At 43.4% G+C, this 17545-nt stretch overlaps 2 protein-coding genes and 1 long non-coding RNA gene across 5 annotated transcripts in view; 2 read left to right on the forward strand and 1 right to left on the reverse strand.

Annotated features, from left to right (window-relative positions):
- The window catches only part of LOC141994125 (uncharacterized), a 34881-nt gene extending 32041 nt beyond the window's left edge, over positions 1–2840 (forward strand). For both annotated transcript variants that reach the window (XR_012641028.1, XR_012641027.1), the window contains exons 2-3: positions 846–983; positions 1261–2840. This is a non-coding gene — a long non-coding RNA (uncharacterized LOC141994125). The remainder of the gene's footprint in view (positions 1–845; positions 984–1260) is intronic.
- ATG4B (autophagy related 4B cysteine peptidase) overlaps positions 1–11556 on the reverse strand; it is a 45661-nt gene extending 34105 nt beyond the window's left edge. Inside the window, exons 1-3 of the mRNA XM_074964201.1 lie at positions 11319–11556; positions 4790–4888; positions 4115–4186 (exon numbers count right to left, since the gene is read on the reverse strand). Of these exons, the coding sequence (XP_074820302.1) occupies positions 4115–4186; positions 4790–4888; positions 11319–11328 (181 nt within the window). The 5' untranslated portion in view covers positions 11329–11556. The remainder of the gene's footprint in view (positions 1–4114; positions 4187–4789; positions 4889–11318) is intronic.
- The window catches only part of THAP4 (THAP domain containing 4), a 50366-nt gene continuing 44358 nt past the window's right edge, over positions 11538–17545 (forward strand). Inside the window, exons 1-2 of one of the 2 annotated variants that reach the window (XM_074964198.1) lie at positions 11538–11581; positions 16004–17163. In XM_074964198.1, the coding sequence (XP_074820299.1) occupies positions 16329–17163 (835 nt within the window). In that variant the 5' untranslated portion in view covers positions 11538–11581; positions 16004–16328. Of the gene's footprint in view, positions 11582–12094; positions 12200–16003; positions 17164–17545 lie in introns of those variants that run through there. The other variant, XM_074964197.1, reaches the window with a different exon arrangement.

Below are 17545 nucleotides of genomic sequence, written 5' to 3' on the forward strand. Positions count from 1 at the left end.
CCCAATACTGTATTTGTAGGGATTGATAAGAACTTAACAGGGTGGATAAAAATAAATGATTTAAAAAAAAAAAATCAAATAGTTTTCCTCAAAAAGCATTTTATCAAAAAAAAAAAATCTGATCTAAAGATAGTTTTAATTAAGGTATCTTTGAGCTATAACGTATCTCATCATGGAATAGGGATTATAAATTCTAATTCCATAGTATGAGACAATATAGTCATGTAATGTTTAAGAAAAGTTTTGTAAATGAGTTCCAATAGTTCATGGATTAGGGACCCAATCTTATGTGGTTCCAGGGGTTTCTGTATAGATTATTGAGGTTAATCTTTCTATCTACCCAATGGGATTCAGTGCTTAGTCTAGAAGATACCATCAGAGATGCTTAGTTTTGCAGTTCTCAAACTGTGGATTTGTGTCTCCAGAGATAACATGCTTGTTAATAGCAAAAATGGTTTTAAATAAGTAAACAGAGGTGAGAAATAACCCCATTGTCCCTCTCCAAATTTGTGTACACAGAGTCAATCCCTTACCTCTCTCTAAAAGTGCAAAGTTTCAAAAACTTCAATGAATAGAAGACTGTTGGGGGCGGAATAGATCTGGACAAGGAGAAAAAGTCTGGAGATAAATGTGAGAAGGGAGGGACAGGTAGTAGAAACAAAAGTGAAACTGTTTGAGCAGCATATTCCAGAAGTCTTGAGATCTTTCTGAGTGCATCCTTCATTGATTTGAGATCTCCCATACCATTCTCTCACTAGAAGGGAGAGCCTATCATGGGAGCAGGCTGTAAAAGAGACCCAGTTTGGGAATATTTTAATGACGTTCTCTACCTGTGGGTAAAACAGGCATGTGTGCAAAATGCAACAAAGAAATGCAAGACCTGGTTGCCCGAATGAAACAACATCATGAGAAGTGTTCCTTCTCAGGAGGAAGCTGCATTGAAGATGATGAAAGCAACATGTCTGAACATGCAGGATCTTCAGGTTGGTCAACTTTTTTATTTCATACTTCTTTCTTAAGGACTGTGTCTTCCTTCTGGACTATTCTTGAATTCTCATGTTTGAGCAAAAAATATAGTTGTTACTCTATTTTACTATCATTTTAGATGCAGTTGTGATAAAAAATAGCTGAAATAGGCAAACCTTCCTTTTACGATTTCATCTTTAAAATAGTACTGAGTGTCAGCTAATGCAACGAGTAATACTAACTGAGCAGTACAGTAATAATAATTAAGTAGCTGCATTGATTTATTTTGTTTAGGAGAATCCATCCTCAACATACAGGATTCTGAAGACTATCCACCTTCAAAATCACCATCATTTTCTATAGTTTCAGGATAGCCAATGATAGCGTTTCAGTCACATCATGTATGTCACATAGCCACACTATATCACCTGTAGCAAAAAGAAAAGAAAAAAGATCTCCATCATCCAGAAACAACCACAGATAAATTTGTGATAAGAACCAACAGATTACAAAAAGAGGTAATTGATGAAAAAATTGCCCAGTTTGTTTATGCAACACACTCTCCTTTCTGTATGATTGAGAAACCACACTTCATTAACATGGTTCAGCCATTAAAACCAGGATACAGTCCACCCAACAGAGCAGATGTCACAGGCAAATTGGCGGATAAAGTGTACGAAAGAGAAACTGAGCAGTGTGCAAAAGGTCTAGAGGGTAAAATTGTTAACCTGAGTCTTGATGGGTGGAGCAATGTCCACAATGATCCTATTGTATGTGCTTGTGTGACAACAGAAGAAGGGAATGTCTTCCCTACGGAAACAATTGATACATCCGGAAATGCACACACAGCAGAATACTTACAGGAAGTAGCAGTAAAAGCTATAACAAACTGAAAAACAATTCAAATGTCTAGTATGTAGCTTGGTCACAGACAATGCTGCAAATGTATCCAAGAGAGTCCCAAGCTAACAACATACGGTTGCAGTGCTCATTTGATGCATCTCCTAGCCAAAGACTTCAGTGTTCCAGAAATAAAGGCTAATGTTGTTGAAATTGCAAAATACTTCCGTAACACCACTTTGCAGCAGCTGCTCTGAAAAAAGTGGGAGGAACCAAGCTAACTCTCCCACAAGATATGTGTGATGGAACTCAGTAGTGGACTGTTCTGAGCATTATATCAAGAACTGGCCTAATCTGATGACCATTTGTGGAAAAAATAGATGGCACTGTCACAGCCAAAGTTCTCAATGTTGGGCTTAACAGAAATGTTGAACACATGCTGAGTGCCCTGAAGCCTATTTCTGTAGCCTTGAACAAAATGCAGGGAAATAGCTGTTTTATTGCTGACGCCGTTGAAATTTGGAAGGAACCGAGTGAGATCTTAAAAAGAGACATATGCAAGGACAGAGTTAAATTACAAGCACTAAAAAAATGAATGGGACAAGCACCATCTCCAGCTCGTTTTCTTGAAAATATTCTCAATACTCGGTACCAGGGTCAAACCTTAACTGCTGAAGAAGGGGAGATGGCTATGACATGGACATCCAGCAATCATCCCTCCATGATGCCAACTATAATAAACTTCAGAGCTAAGGATGAACTATTCAAGAAATATGTTTGCTGATGTTTTAAAGAAAGTCACACCAGTGAACTGGTGAAAGTCACTTAAGCACTTGGATTCAGAGACTGCTGAAGTGATCATCTCACTTTTAACAGCACTAGCTTCTTCTGTCGGTGTAGAAAGAATATTTTCTTCCCTTGGACTAATTCATTCCAAACTGAGAAATCGTTTGGGACCTGAAAAAGCAGGAAAGCTGGATTTTCTTTTCCAGATTATGAACAAAGAGGAAAATGAAGGTGAAGACGACTGAGTTAGCTGCAGAAGCCAATATTTTAAGTTTCTCATGTTGACCTTGCTGACAGTTGATTTAACTATTTTAGTTAAAAACAATTTTAACAAAAACAAACCTAATTTTAAAAAACTTGAATGTTTAACTAAATTCAAAAATTCATAGGCTTGTTTTGTTAAAATATTATGTTTGCTGTTGAAGAAAAAAATCCAGAATACATAATGTTGTTGTTTTAGTTAAATAAAACAATTTAAATGTCTGTCTGGTGATGTTCTCCTCCTAATACAGCATGGCAAGAAAATCCTCCAAATATTCATGATTAACCTGTTGAATTGGAGATAGTTCACCTCCCAGTGACTTCATAAATATCTACTTCAATTACCTTTGGTAAATTAAATAACCAAACAACAACAAGAATGCACTTTTATGTAGAAATCCATGATTAAATCAAGTCTTCCTGACTAGAGATTTAAATCAAATCCACCCTGCTTATTAAGAAGAGTAAATTGCTTCAGTTATTGGAAGGATTTAAGATAATTTTATCCAGAAAAATCACTTACAAAATTAATGCTAGCTACCTGCTCTTTCTGGAAGTCTGGATTACCATTTAAAAGCAACACTGCAGGGTTGCCTAACAAAAGGGGCTCAGGACACCAATTTGGCATTGCCTAGGGTGGTGTTTATCTGGCCCCTGTTAATGGAGTATATGAGCACCTCAGTCTTTAATGGAATTATCCTCACAACATCCTGGTGAGGCAGGGCAGTGCTATTCTCAACATTGTTCAGGTAGGGAACTGAGGCAGAGAGAGGCTGAGGTGGCCAAGGACACACAGGGAATCTGTGGAAGAGCAAGGAATTGAACCTGTTTCTCCTGAGTCCCAAGCTAGCACCCTAACCACTGGACCTTCCACTTCCCTCTTATGGCAAAGTAGTACACTTCCTCCACATCCATCCCTGCCCAAGATGTAACCAAATGTTAATAAGAGGCCAGGGACAGGTGCTAAATGAGGTGGCTTTGACAGGTGCTCTCCTCACACCTTGGGAAGCTACATTAGCACTGCAGTAGGTCATTGTTCACAGTTCAGGTCTCTCTTTAAAATGGTGTTTTCTGAAAGCACTCCAGTACTTTACTGCCAATCCACTGCACTTCAGATGCTTATTTCTCATGAGATGGCACCCTGTACAGATCCAAAGTCTAGTGAGGTCAATGGAAATGCTCCCATTGGGTCAGGCCCTAAGAGACAAGCCAGACTCCTTTACAGTATAGTTATTTTCTTAACTATATCTGTGCTACTTACCAATGGCAGGAAAGTTCTTTCTGTATGTGAACCAAAGCCGAGAGGTCACATCCAACAGGATCTCCTCCTTCTCTGAAGGATTTTCAGAAATAAACAAACACACATATGTGACATCCCTGAGAAAGGCATCAACCCTACCTAAATCCCACCCCTTAATAACTTTCACTGATGAAAGTGCCTGGCTTGACAGGAGCAGGGGACTATTGCACGAAGGCCAGTCAAAGATCCGGTCTACAGGGCAGGAGAGGCCTGGGAAGAAAAAACAGGGCCATGTTTGGGGGAAAAACAGTCTTTACTACTTCGGTCTCTCCTTTCCAATGTTAGTCTTCCCTAGCTTTAAGCATCACAACCCTGTATCTCCAGGCAGGAAAGTGGAAGGAGAGGGTGTTCTACAACCCCTGTAGCCAAAAAAAAAAAAAAAAAAAAAAAAACACGACAATTTTCTCCAAAAATGCAGCAGGAGTGTCTGAGGGCAGCAGGAAAGGCTATCCTGACACAACATGCAGGGGAACACACAACTGCACTAGCAAGCAGGGGCTGCACTTCTGCAGGATGCTACTTAGAAAAAGCTGGGATCACATAAGAGTTCAACACACTACATGGGATGGTTAGATGTATGTAAAGCCCTCAAGCCCTGAAAAGCACTGTGTAAGTACTAGCATGTGAGTGAAGTACCTGTGAACACACTGTATGTTCTCCCCAGTATCCAAACAGGGTCTTTGGTCTCAGGGAAGTCTTCATACTCAAACCTGAGAGTATCATAGGTCAGAGTAGCTGGTGAGAAACAGAAAACACACGCATTGTGGTTTGTTTTTTCCGGTTTAAAATAATGTAAGATATAGTAATACAGGATGGATCACTTCACAATTCCAATGTTATAGTAACATGCCTACATGTTGAGCAGCTGGTCTGAGCTCTGATAAGAGCTCTACTGATCACAATAATAAATACCACCTAACTCTTATATAATGCATTTCATGAGTTGATCTCAAAGCACTTTATAAAGGTGCTCAGTATCATTCCCATTTTACAAATGGGGAAACTGAGGCACAGAGTGGGGAAATGAGTTGCCTAATGTCACCCAGTCGGGCTATTAATAGAGTCAGGAACAGAACGCAGGTCTCCTGAGTCTCAATCCCATGCTCTACCCATTAGACCACAGTGCTTTGATGAAATCACCAACTGTGAAAAAATTCAAATCAGTGAGGAAAAGCTCAGGATTGAACCAAAACACAGGAATTGTCAAACTTGATCAGACCCAAGATCCATCTAGTCCAGTACCCTGTCTCTGACAGTGGCCAGTATCAGCTGCTTCAGACGGAGGTGTAAGAACCCTGCAACAGGCAGATGTGGGATAATCTGCCCCCTCCCAACATAGGTCTCAATCTGGTCTCTAATAATTTGAGATTGGTTTAAACCTTGAAGTAGGAGGTTTAATATCCTTCCGGAATTTCCAGGTTTGTTATTAACAAACAAGTCCCTTCTTCCCAGAGTAAATGTTTTTTGGTGGTGCAGTGAGAAGCCTAGGATTAAATTAACATGGATACTAAATATCCCTCTCAAAGACGTCAGTCCCTTCTGAGGGTTCTAAAAATTGCTCCCTCATTAGAATCAAACATGCAAAGGTCTTTGCTCAAAAAAAAAAAAAAAAAGTTTGCAGGGTGGGGGAAAAGGCAAGATGTTCTTTATGCATGTCACACAAAGAGTCATGGGAAACAATGGGAGCTATGCTGAGGCATCCAATCTAGAGGTTGCAGGCTTGTACATGATCCACTCTACTAGTTTCCTTCAAAACATGACCTTGCTCAATACTTCAACATCTGTCTTTTCTAACATAAGTATCCAGCTATGATTGCGCATTACAAAACAATCCAGCAGTGTAGTCTATTGCAAGGCGTTCCCAATCAGGGCTGTAGTCCTCTACACAGGAGTGAACAAGCAAGCTGTTGGGAGCTTCTACACAATGTTTTAGTGGAAACAGGGCTCCACTATGTGCCTTGGGAATGGCTGATCTGAGCTCCAAGGAAAATGTTCCTAATAAAAGTGTCAGAAGATTCAGTTCAAATCACTTTTTACTTGCACGTTATTCTTGAATAAACCTGAGCAAGCTACACATCAAATTTAACAGCTTTACTTAGTTATGCTGTACAGACAAGATATTCTCAGCAGCTATTTTAGCTGACACAAGATTCAATGAACCACACACAGCACACTCCATTTCCCTCTAACTGGGGGTATAACCTCTTAGCTTTCTGGTGTGACTCAGCAGCCATTTCTCAGTCACCACCTGTGCTGCTGATTTCATTGTCCTTCATTCTAATTTCATGAGTAGAATTCTATATACATAAATTCATTTTTTCCTGAACTTAGAAATTGGTGCTATCACCAGTGCATTTAGGGTTTGCCTACACTTGAAGGTTAGTTTGGATTAAGTTAGGTTATGAATTTAAAGCATAATAGATATTTGTGAACACCACTGTGTAGAGAAGCCCTCAGCCTTGCTAAGTGTTATCCCAGTTTTACAGGTGTGGTCAATAACTCCTCTATAGTTTGTGCTAAGAAAATATATTAGCACACAGAGGGTCACTAAGAGATTCTACTCCTCCTTTTAGCCATGTAGGTTAATCTATATTACATTCAGAAAAACAAGACAAACAAGATGTTTTTGTCAATGAGACCCCACAGATCTCACTTAGATCTTCTGCCCCCCGGGTCTTTCTGAACTGGGAATAGCATGATCTGAGTGTCAAAGGGAAAACAAAAGCAGCAGAAAACTGCCATCACTGGGTTAAACTGTAGTTTTCTTTAAGGAATGGGGCCCTGTCTACATAAATGGGGGACTAATTCCAAATTAACACCTGATTGGACAGACAAGCAAGTAGATTACCTGTACCAAAGGTCTCAAACTTTCACAGTATGGACCACATCTTAATAAAGATAATGGTCTCCTCTTCCCATTGGCTACATCTCCCCTGCAAGCACAGCAATTCTTTACATAGGAAAATATTAATATGATGTAGCAGCCAGGATTAGAGCCAGACCCATGTAACAAGGCAGATTTTCAGGAACCACCAACAGTCCACACTTTGGTTTATCTTCTTTCACCTTCTCCTTACTACAACCAATTGATAATTGTGTAGACAGACAAGCATTGATACCACAAAGTCCTTGTGTGTTTGGTGCTATTTCTGACAGATGGTATTTTCATAAGCCTGTATTTTCGAGTCAAAAACAACCTTCTCCCTAGGCTCCCCCCCCCGATTCACAGGCTTATTTGCCACCCAAAGGCGGATTTATTATTAAGTTTTGCATAACTCTGTGCGGTCGCTTAAGATAGTCTTAACATTTTTTTATGTTAAAAACACTTTTCAGACAAGTTTTAGAGCTCATTACTCAAAGATGGCTTATTTTTAGATTTTCAAACTTGCCATGGATCAAACACTCAGTGAAAATACTTAAGTAAATTGGAAAGACAGGGACTGTATTTACATAATACATGACTCTCCACTTTGTCCCCCTTTCAGTCAGCAATATACACCACTTCCCATATATCTCAAACACTGCATGTTAGCTGGTTCAGATGGCCAAGTTAAACTTTGCCTAGAGGGTCTCTCTTACTCAGGGCTGCTCTGGAACCAACCTGCACCCTGGAAAGTCATCCCCCCCCCCCCTTCTGCCCCCACATTTATTTGAATTTCCAATCAACAACATTCAATTCAAATTTCACATGTTCTGCAACTTTCTATTCTACAAGGGCCACGTGATTTGAAGCTGGCAGACTGGTGAGTGAGGGACCTGCTGGGCCCGCTCTGATTCAATGAAAACTGCCATGGGAAGAGGCTAAGCAGGTCTACTGGATTCCCAAGCTGCACACTACAGAACGCAGTGTGCTCAGGGAATCCAAAGCCTCAGAGCACACAAAATTTGATTTGAACACAGTCACTATGCACGCCGAGGATGAGAGCTCCAAGGCCCCACTCCGGCAACTGGATCTGTGCACACAGTTCCCTACATTGGCATGGAGCCCCAACTGGGCTCTCTGAAGATGCAGGGGTTCACCCATGGAGATCCAGCTACACAAGTGGAACCTCAGACTGCACACTCAACAGATGTCAGTCAGATACACCAGCACGTCTCTTGCTTATTAAAAAAGAAAACACAGGTAATCAAATGTGAGACATGACATCCATTCAACAGCATAGTCAAGAATTTACATGCAAAAGAGTCAAGATAGTCAAAGTTATGGTTCGTAGTGAGTATAATTATGACACATGGCACATCATAATGGGCATGCTAGTGCTCCAGGTATATTTAAGGTTACCAGAGCATTTTCACTATAAACCCCATTTTCAGGTGATCATAACTTCCCAAAAGTTCCACCCATTGGGCTGAAATTCTCCAGACCTGGTTTACACCCAAAGGCAAATATTACATTTGAACAAAACAGTTCTGCTATTTGAGAGTATGAGAAGAGTGGGAAAACATAGATGAACGTTTCAGAGTAGCAGCTGTGTTAGTCTGTATTTGCATAAAGAAAAGGAGGACTTGTGGCACCTTAGAGACTAGCACATTTATTTGAGCATAAGCTTTCGTGAGCTACAGCTCACTTCATCGGATGCATTCAGTGGAAAAATTCAGTGAATTCATCTTGTTTCCAGTCAACAGGCACACTAGGCTAAATGCAACCAAATATTGTGATTTTATGTGCAATGATGCACTGGTCAGGGAGCGTGACTGGAAGCCAGTTTGATACCCACAGCTGTAGAACTCTGGTTGTAATACTACTAGCACTGAGGAAGAAAAATAAAGGCGGCAGAAGCCCTGGAGCACAGGAGTTCTGGGTCCAAGGTGGAAAATAAGCAGAGGCTGAATGTCTTAGGAGAGTATTAATCAGAGTTGGATATGGAGTCCTTCACCAATGGGTCAGTGGCTTACATGTGGCCCTAAAAAGAAGGGATCAAAATTACCACCCTATGATGGCGGTCAGATGATTGTTTGCGAAGAGTTAGTCTCCGTCCATTTCCTAATGGATACTTGTCCATATCAAAAACCACTACTGCAATTGGCCTTAATTGTCTTCCTTGTTGGCATTCTGAGCAGAGAAGGCAAGAAATGAACAGTCATGGAGAGCAACCAACCATTTCACTCTGGAAGTGGTATCTCCACAACAGGGCTGCAAAATATTACCAGGACAGTGGAGAAAGACTGTATAGCCAACTGCTCTTGCTGTACAGTGAATTTCCACATCCAGGGCAGTCAAGCCAACATCACTGAAGCAGTGAGGTGCCCTTTTCCATTACCCCAATTACAAAAGAAACTAGAGAAAATTGGAAGGAGGAAACTTTTCTGAAGTCTGTAAGCTAGTATACTCTATGGCATGCATCAGGCCACACACACCAAGCTGCAGAAGAAAGAAAGGTGTCCTGTGGAACAAGAAATGCTGCTTCCGGGGAGTGGTACTGATGATTGACCAAGTTAATTTCAAATGCTGAACCATTCCTAACAGGAGCAGACTATTCCCACTCTATGCATACACTCAGCCTTTCCCAAACTGCCATGTATAACGTGGGTTTGTGGAGGAGGACAGTGTTCTGTTTCAATTCAAGGCACTTTGTTTGCATAAAAAGTTATGTAAGTGTTGCCAAATATAAAAAGCCAAACCTTAGGACTCTGTCAGAAACAGACAATGTATCAAGGATCTGCAGTGTGTTTGAAGTTGTAGCACGTTTCAGAGTGGTAGCCTGTATCACCGTGTTAGTCTATCTCCAAAAAAACTGAGGAGTACTTGTGGCACCTTAGAGACTAACATTTATTTGGGCATAAGCTTTCGTGGGCTAAAACCCACTTCATCGGATGCATGCAGTGGAAAATACAGTAGGAAGATATATATACACAGAGAACATGAAAAAATGGGTGTTGCCATAACAACTCTAATGAGACCAATTAATTAAGGTAGGCTATTATCCACTGCATACATCCGATGAAGTGGGTTTTAGCCCACAAAAGCTTATGCCCAAATAAATTTGTTAGTCTCTAAGGTGCCACAAGTACTCATTGGTTTTTTTGAAGTTGTAACAGTGTCCATTGCTGATGTGTTATCAGGGTGCTACATGACAACATGCTATCCCTCCTGTCTTTCTTCTACAGTTAAGTTTTCCTCATCACTTTAAGAGATAATCTTGTGTCCTTCCTAATGCAAGCCACATCCCTTCCTCTAATTGCCACAGGGAGCGTGCATGGTTGAGAGGGTATCTTATACATATCATGCTTGACACATCCTATGCCAAGTTCTACAGAACTTTTTCTTAACATGGACCATATTTTAATAGAGACTGTCCTGTGGACATCTCTCCCCATGTGAGCATACAAGGTTGATGGCAGAGATGAACACATTCTAGCATAACAGTAGCCCTCATTTTAGCTTTGCCTATGTCTCCACTGAGCTTAAAATATTGATGTTGTGAGAAAGAAAACAGGGAGACCTGGAAAAGGAGGGTACACACAGAAACCCTGACATGTTGGAATGGGGGTCACAGAGAACCCCTGGCACGGGGAAGGGATCAGGTTACAGGGATTCCCTGAAATAAAGGGGGATGGGAGGATGAAACACAGGTACTCTCTTATAGGAGAGAAAATAGTAATGCAAAGAGCCTCTTACTGTGTGTAGTAAGCTTGGTCTACAGCTACTACATTGATAAGTGTGGTATAAGAACCTATATAGAAGAGAAGCAAAGTGTATGACCTAGAGTATTTTTAACTTTCAATGTGAGTTAGCAGCAAGATGTGAGAAAGCATCACCATGGGATCAACTAGCCCTGAATGAACAATGGACTGCAGTTTGGGACCCCACCTGCACATCCCCTACCTTGGGGATCCCAAGCTCTTAACCCCTGCCTTGGGGATCCCCAGCTCACACCCCCACACCCTACTACCCCCACCTCCTGCCTTGGTGATCCCCAGCCACCCCATAGATCCCTACACGACCTTCCCCTCAACCCCTACCAAGGGAACCATCAAGGGAGATTGACCAGCCTACACCCCACCCCAGGGCCTCCCTCCCACACACACCGCCACCTTTACTCCCCCGTGGCGGGTTGGGGGAGAACACCGGCGCTCAGGGAAGCAGGGACACAGCCAGCCCGACACGCCGAGCGGCGGGGCGGGGGCGGCCCAGAGCTCTGGCAGGGGTCCCGCCGCCGCTCACCTGCGTCCATCCTGTGACTCCTGCCTCTAACCAGCCCCAGGGCCAAGTGGGCTGCAGCTACTGCCTCCTCCACATACACACACAGGCCGCAGCGTAGCCCGTCCGCTCCTGACGAGGGGCCCAGCGCACCCAATCAGAGAGCGGCTCACAGCGCTTCTCAGTCGGGATAGGTCGAGAGGGGAGCTCGCCGCGTTCAGCTGCGCCGCACCACTTCCTCATCCATACGGGGGCCGCCATTTTGCTGTACGGAACGAAGGACTCAGGTGAGGTGGAGTCATATGGCACCAGGCTGAAGTCGGGGTCGGGGAATGAGCAGGGAATGATCTTTATATGCTTTGCCCATTACCGGATCTCGGCCCTATGCGCAACCCCACCCCTACCTACCCGGGGCAGGTGTGATACGTGGGCGCCGCCATCGTGTAGTACGGTCAGCAAAACCCCGCCCCCTGTTTCCAACATGGCTGCCTCAGTTGAGCTTCATTTGAACCCCTCGATTCTCCCGTTCCTATCCGCTCCCCACAAGCCCAACCCTCGCCTCAAAGAAAGACCCAGTGAGGGCACAGAGAGGGGTACTAGGAAGTTCTTCTCTGCGGAGACAGTGGTGTACGGCGGTGCCTCGACCAAAATGGCGGCGGCCATATGGTGGTCGCCATCTTTGTTGACGGCACCATCGTACTGAAACCCCTATTCCAGGGAAGGGGGGCAGCTGAGGTGACCTGGCTCCGCCATCTTGTTGTACGGCTGGCCTCGGCCCCTGTGTTGGGAGGGGTGAGGGGAGTGGGGGGAAGGGCCAACCGGCCGGAGATGGTGATCTGCTGCGCGGCGGTGAATTGCTCTAACCGGCAGGGGAAGGTGCATAGAGGAGCCGTCTCCTTCCACAGGTAACAGCGGCCGCTTCAGCCGGCCCAGTACCCCCGCCCCGACCGCCAAGCCCGGCTCCCGCTGGAATCGCGGGGCACAGAGCCGCCCCTTCCCGGACCTCTCCCCCACCCCTTGACTGAGTGACAGACTGTACAGACAGACACCGACTCATCCCCCCGACAGACAGACATTAACTCATCCCCCGCCCCCTACAGACAGACAGACACTGATCCCATTTCTGGTCCCAACTTGAGAGATCTCCCCGACAGACAGACATCTACCCAAACCTGCCTTCACAGACTGACAGACACACACCTGCTTATCCTTCACACATAAAGCCATCTACCCACCCACCCCCCGGACAGGCAGCTATTCGCTTTCTTCCCTTTCCCGCTCCACACACCCCTCCCGTCCCTTCCTACTGCCACACATTGACAAACACCTCCCCACTCCCCCGAACCACTCTCTGTGTCCCCCCCCCCCCAGACAGACACTCACCTACCTCCTCTCTGTCCCCTTGCAGAGCTACACCTGGTGTGCACCTGTCGCTCCCCCCTCACACACAGACAGGTTCATCTACCCCCTAACAGGAACACATGTATCTCCCACAATCTGACACACTTACACTTACCTCTGGGTACACCCCTGCCTCCCTCCCCCCGCCCCCAACACGCACACCTCTACCTCCCCGTTGTCATGGACAGAGACAAATGTACCTACCTCCATTCCTTCCTGGCCCCTGCACACAGACACACATTCACCCCTATCCTCACACAGATAGACAGACTCTCACCTTTCTCCTCCACTAGGCAGATGCCCTGTTTCTTTGTCCCCAACCAGACAGGAAGTTAGACATGCCAAACTCCTGTCCTATCCATCCAACAGAAATACACAGAGCAGCATCTGTCCTCCATCCTCCTAAGATGGAAAGTCACAGCTATCCCCAGATGCACATACACCTTCTCATTTTCCCCTCCTCTGACTGCCAAGTACTCATCTATCCCTGCCTTCCACTCTTTGCAGGTTTCGCACTGACCAGTGTAGCTGTTTAGTCCTGCTACATTCTTAGATGATTGATGAGGGACTCTCATGTTTCTTCCTCTCCTGTCAGCTGCACAAATTTTATCCTCCCCTTTCTCTCCTGCCCCAGCACATGTATATTCTGCACCTCAACAAATCTCCAACTGTACAACATATAAGTGTTTAATCTTGCTGTACCTTTAGGGCCATGATTCCCTGACACACATTGCACCTCAATATCTGCCACCAGCCAGTATAGCTGCTTAGTCCTGCTGTGCACTTAAAGTTGTTGATATGGGGGACAGAACATGCATCTCTGTCTCTTACATCTCCCTTCCCTACTTCACCCCCCTGCAATCTACTTTTCTCCTTCTCCCAGACACACACTTCCCAATATCCCCACCCCAGCAGATTTTCCTATAGCAGACATCCCAACTGTTATGTTCTTAGGCTGTTGATGAATGAGGGATGCATGCTTCCCTTCCCCACGGTCCTTATGTTCTCACTCTTTACCCCTTTGGCCTTGTCTACATTAGAAAGTGTGGTGTTTAAGCAAGCATTTAATCATTTTTAACAGTTGAGTTAACTGACCATGACTGTGGTCAGGATAGACAAAGACATACCATGTTTGATATGATGACATAGTTAATCATGAAGTCTAGCTGACATCTTGTTGAACATGACTTGTCTGCACTGACCACAAAGCACTGGTCAGTCTATGTTGGCTAACTGTGTTGTTAAAAATCATGATTAAACACAATAACATTTCCTAATATAAACAAGACCTAAAATGCATTCCCTTCCCACTCTCCAATGTGTTTTCTTCCCTGCAGGTCTCCCCCTAGATGTATGTCCAGTCTACATTATAAAAACTTTGCTGGTATAACTACACTGGCAAACTCTCCTAGTTAAGATGCAGCTTATACTGTCAAGAATGCTTTTACTGGTATAGTTTATCTTGTTCAGGGAGCTGGTATAAGTTATACCGACAAAAGCATTTTTTTGCTGATATAATTATGTCTACATTAGGGCTTCTCTTGGTATAAAAATGTTGTAAAAAAAAAATCACACCCATCTCTCACATTGCTATTCTAGCAAAAGTTTCTAGTGTAGACCTGCCCATAGTAACTCTGGTTATGCTATTGATGAGGAACACGCACACTTGGATTTCACCCCCTCCAAGGTCTCCACTGGCTACTGAAACTGCAGCTTAGTCTTGTTATAGCCCAAGGCTGGCGTTAAGGACTGTACACACACACATTTCTCCCACTGCATATCTCAGCTAGTACGTGTAATAGTTTTGTCATCATGTACCCTCATGCTGGTGATGTGGGATGCACACAATCTTGCCCTCCTTTTATGTCTTTGCTGAACAATAAGACAGCTTGGCCCAGAATGAACAGTAGGGAAAGAGGTTCCATGAGTTACATGCAAACCGCTTTCTTTCTGGGACGTATTCTATTACTGCAGGTGGCATCCAAGAGAAACTCCATTAAAGAAATGCTCTGTAGTAGTAGTCTTTTTCTCTTCCAAAAAACCCAGGATAAAAATATTGCTTTCCTCTTGTAGTTAGAAACTGAAGACAACTCAAGAGCAAATTATATACAACGCTTGTTTGTAATGAAATTGAGGTAATCATGTTTCCTGTGCACGAAATAAGTAATACTAACATAGTAATACTAACTATGCTGATTCTGTTCTGTATGTCTCTTACTTAAAATCTGCAAATACAGTAAGCTGTGTCTTCTTTATTACGCAAAGCTGTTAATAATCTTTATATCCATTATGCTTCATTGTATGAATTTTGTGATTTTGTTTTGCCATCTTCTGAAATTTCAGAAAGTTCTTCTGATTATTTTTGGTTTGTAAGGTTGCTGAGTAATCATAGCTGGTTTGAGTAATATTGGTATTCCTGCCTGAACACATTCACCTCAGATGCTCTCTTAAAATAGTGGGCCATATGGTCCGAAGTCACAAACATGCAAATGGAACTATGCAGGCAGACACCTGTACCTGCATGCAGCCCATGGTCTCTGTGTAGGTGCGGGGATCCATCTGCCTAGATCCAAATGTAACCTTAGCATTGGTAATACTAAGCAAAAATTCAAAATTAAGATGACTTTTGCGAGCCCATTTCAAACTGTATCTTGTATGCCTAGTTTAATTTTTCTTCCCTCATGGGATATGAAAATCTACTGAATTCCTCTATGAAAATGATTGTGTGTGAAGTCCCTGGCTATGTGTTTGTTTTTTCTGGATAGGTGCCGTTAACAGTCTAAAACAAGCATTTGTGTCAACTATAAGAAATACTGTATGTGTAAATGTTATGATTTCTTGGCATTGAGGCCTGAATGTAGGATGTTTTATATCTTGTTTAATATCCCTTCATTACTCAGTGTAAACACCAGTCAGTTCCTGAAGACTGTAGATGGATTAGATTGTTGTTCGGGGCAGAGGGTTTCATTATTCACATCTTGTCTTTCTTCACTTACAAGGAGAGTCATGGTGTCTGACTGGTATAAATACATAGTGAAGTGGTCAGTTGTTTGCTAGCTGATTTTAATAGACAGTAGCACAAAGCTAACTGGTTATGTCCTCTCAGGGGAATTTAACTGCCAGCCATGGAAATGAATATTTAGCATTCCGCTGAAACTTTCAATAATCAATCATCAGCCAGGCATAACCAGTACTATACTGCTTTCTAGATAATTTTGGTTTCCAAAACTTATGGTCCGCTAACATTGAACTTCTTTGATTATAGAAATATCCATTTATTTTACCCTTTTTATGCTTCTTGTTTGCAGATTCCCTCTAAAGGACTCAAAACGTCTGATCCAGTGGTTAAAAGCAGTTCAAAGGGACAACTGGACTCCCACCAAGTACTCCTTTCTCTGCAGTGAGCATTTCACCAAAGATAGTTTCTCCAAACGGCTGGAAGATCAGCATCGGCTACTCAAGCCAACAGCTGTGCCAACTATCTTCCAGCTCACAGAGAAGAAAGACGACAACCAAGATTATGTCAAAAGTAGAATTAAAATAGCAAGCCAAATACCTGCGAGGGATGGAGATCAACCAAGGGAAGGAGGCTGTGAGGTAGTTGAGAGAACCTCATATTCTGACCAAGACTTTATGATAATGCAAGGGACTAAAGAGATGGAGCAGGTGACTCTGCAAACTGAAATTGGGTCAATGTCTGAGCAAGGAGAGAATGTCTGTGGGCAGTTGGAAGGGCCTCTGAGAAGGATGTTAGTTGATAACTTAGTCACAAAGACAGGACTCCAGAAAAAGCCGGAAAGACCATCTGTGGATGATTGTTCTGGAAGCACAGTCCATACTGAGAGCTGGATAACAGATAGAAGTGGTATATCAATTGATGACTTCACACCTCCAGTATCTGGGGCTTGCAAATTTATTGGCTCCCTCCACTCTTACAGCTTTTCCTCTAAGCACACCAGAGAGAAGCCATCTTTCCCAAAAGAGCAACTTGAGAAGAAAAGGCCAAAGAGAGATGTGGAACCAAGCTGCAGTAGCAACATCATGGGGCACAATAAGACCTTAGCAGAAAGCTCCCCTAATTCATCACTTACTGCAACCCCTCAGAAACCTTCCCAGAGTTTGTCAGCATCCCCTGCAGACCTTACCCCTCAGCCAGCAACAGAGGCTGTGGTAGGTCAGAAGGGAGAGACAGATGCCAACCCCATGTCAATCAATGAGGTCATCATCTCAGCCTCAGGAGCTTGCAAGCTCATTGACTCCCTCCATTCATACTGTTTCTCCTCTAGGCAAAGCAAAAACGAAGTGTGCTGCTTACGGGAGCAGGTGGAGAAAAAGAATGGAGAGCTGAAGCTGTTGAGGCAGAGAATCAGCCGCTCTGACAGCCAAGTCAAGAAGCTGAAGGAGAAGCTGGATGAACTAGAGAAGATCAGTTTCCCATACTTGAACAGTCTGCTGTCCCAGGACTGTGGTCAGTACCCTCAGTGCCTTTGTAATTGGGGAGAATTCATTCTTTTGGCTAAAGTAAGAGGCTATCTAGTTAAAGTCTTACAAAAGAGGTGCACTTTAAGGTCATCTCTGATCTAGGGTAATGTGTTTTGCCTTGCTTCTAAATAGAAAGTACTCCAATTAGACTCTACTTTCCCTTCCCCAACCATTTTTAACTAGTTCAGTTTCTACTTGAAGCTGATCATAAAGGCCACAAGGATTTATTTGTCATGTTTAAGGAGCTAGAAGTCTGCTAGGGCCTAATTTTAAAGCCCAACTAGACCACAGCAAATCTGAGCCCAACCCTAGCTCGTTGAGTTGTTTCATAATGACCTGAATTTGACACTTGTTGTAAGGTGGGTCCC

This window comes from Natator depressus, chromosome 9, assembly GCF_965152275.1.
Source record: "Natator depressus isolate rNatDep1 chromosome 9, rNatDep2.hap1, whole genome shotgun sequence".
In the NCBI taxonomy this organism is placed as follows: domain Eukaryota; kingdom Metazoa; phylum Chordata; order Testudines; family Cheloniidae; genus Natator; species Natator depressus.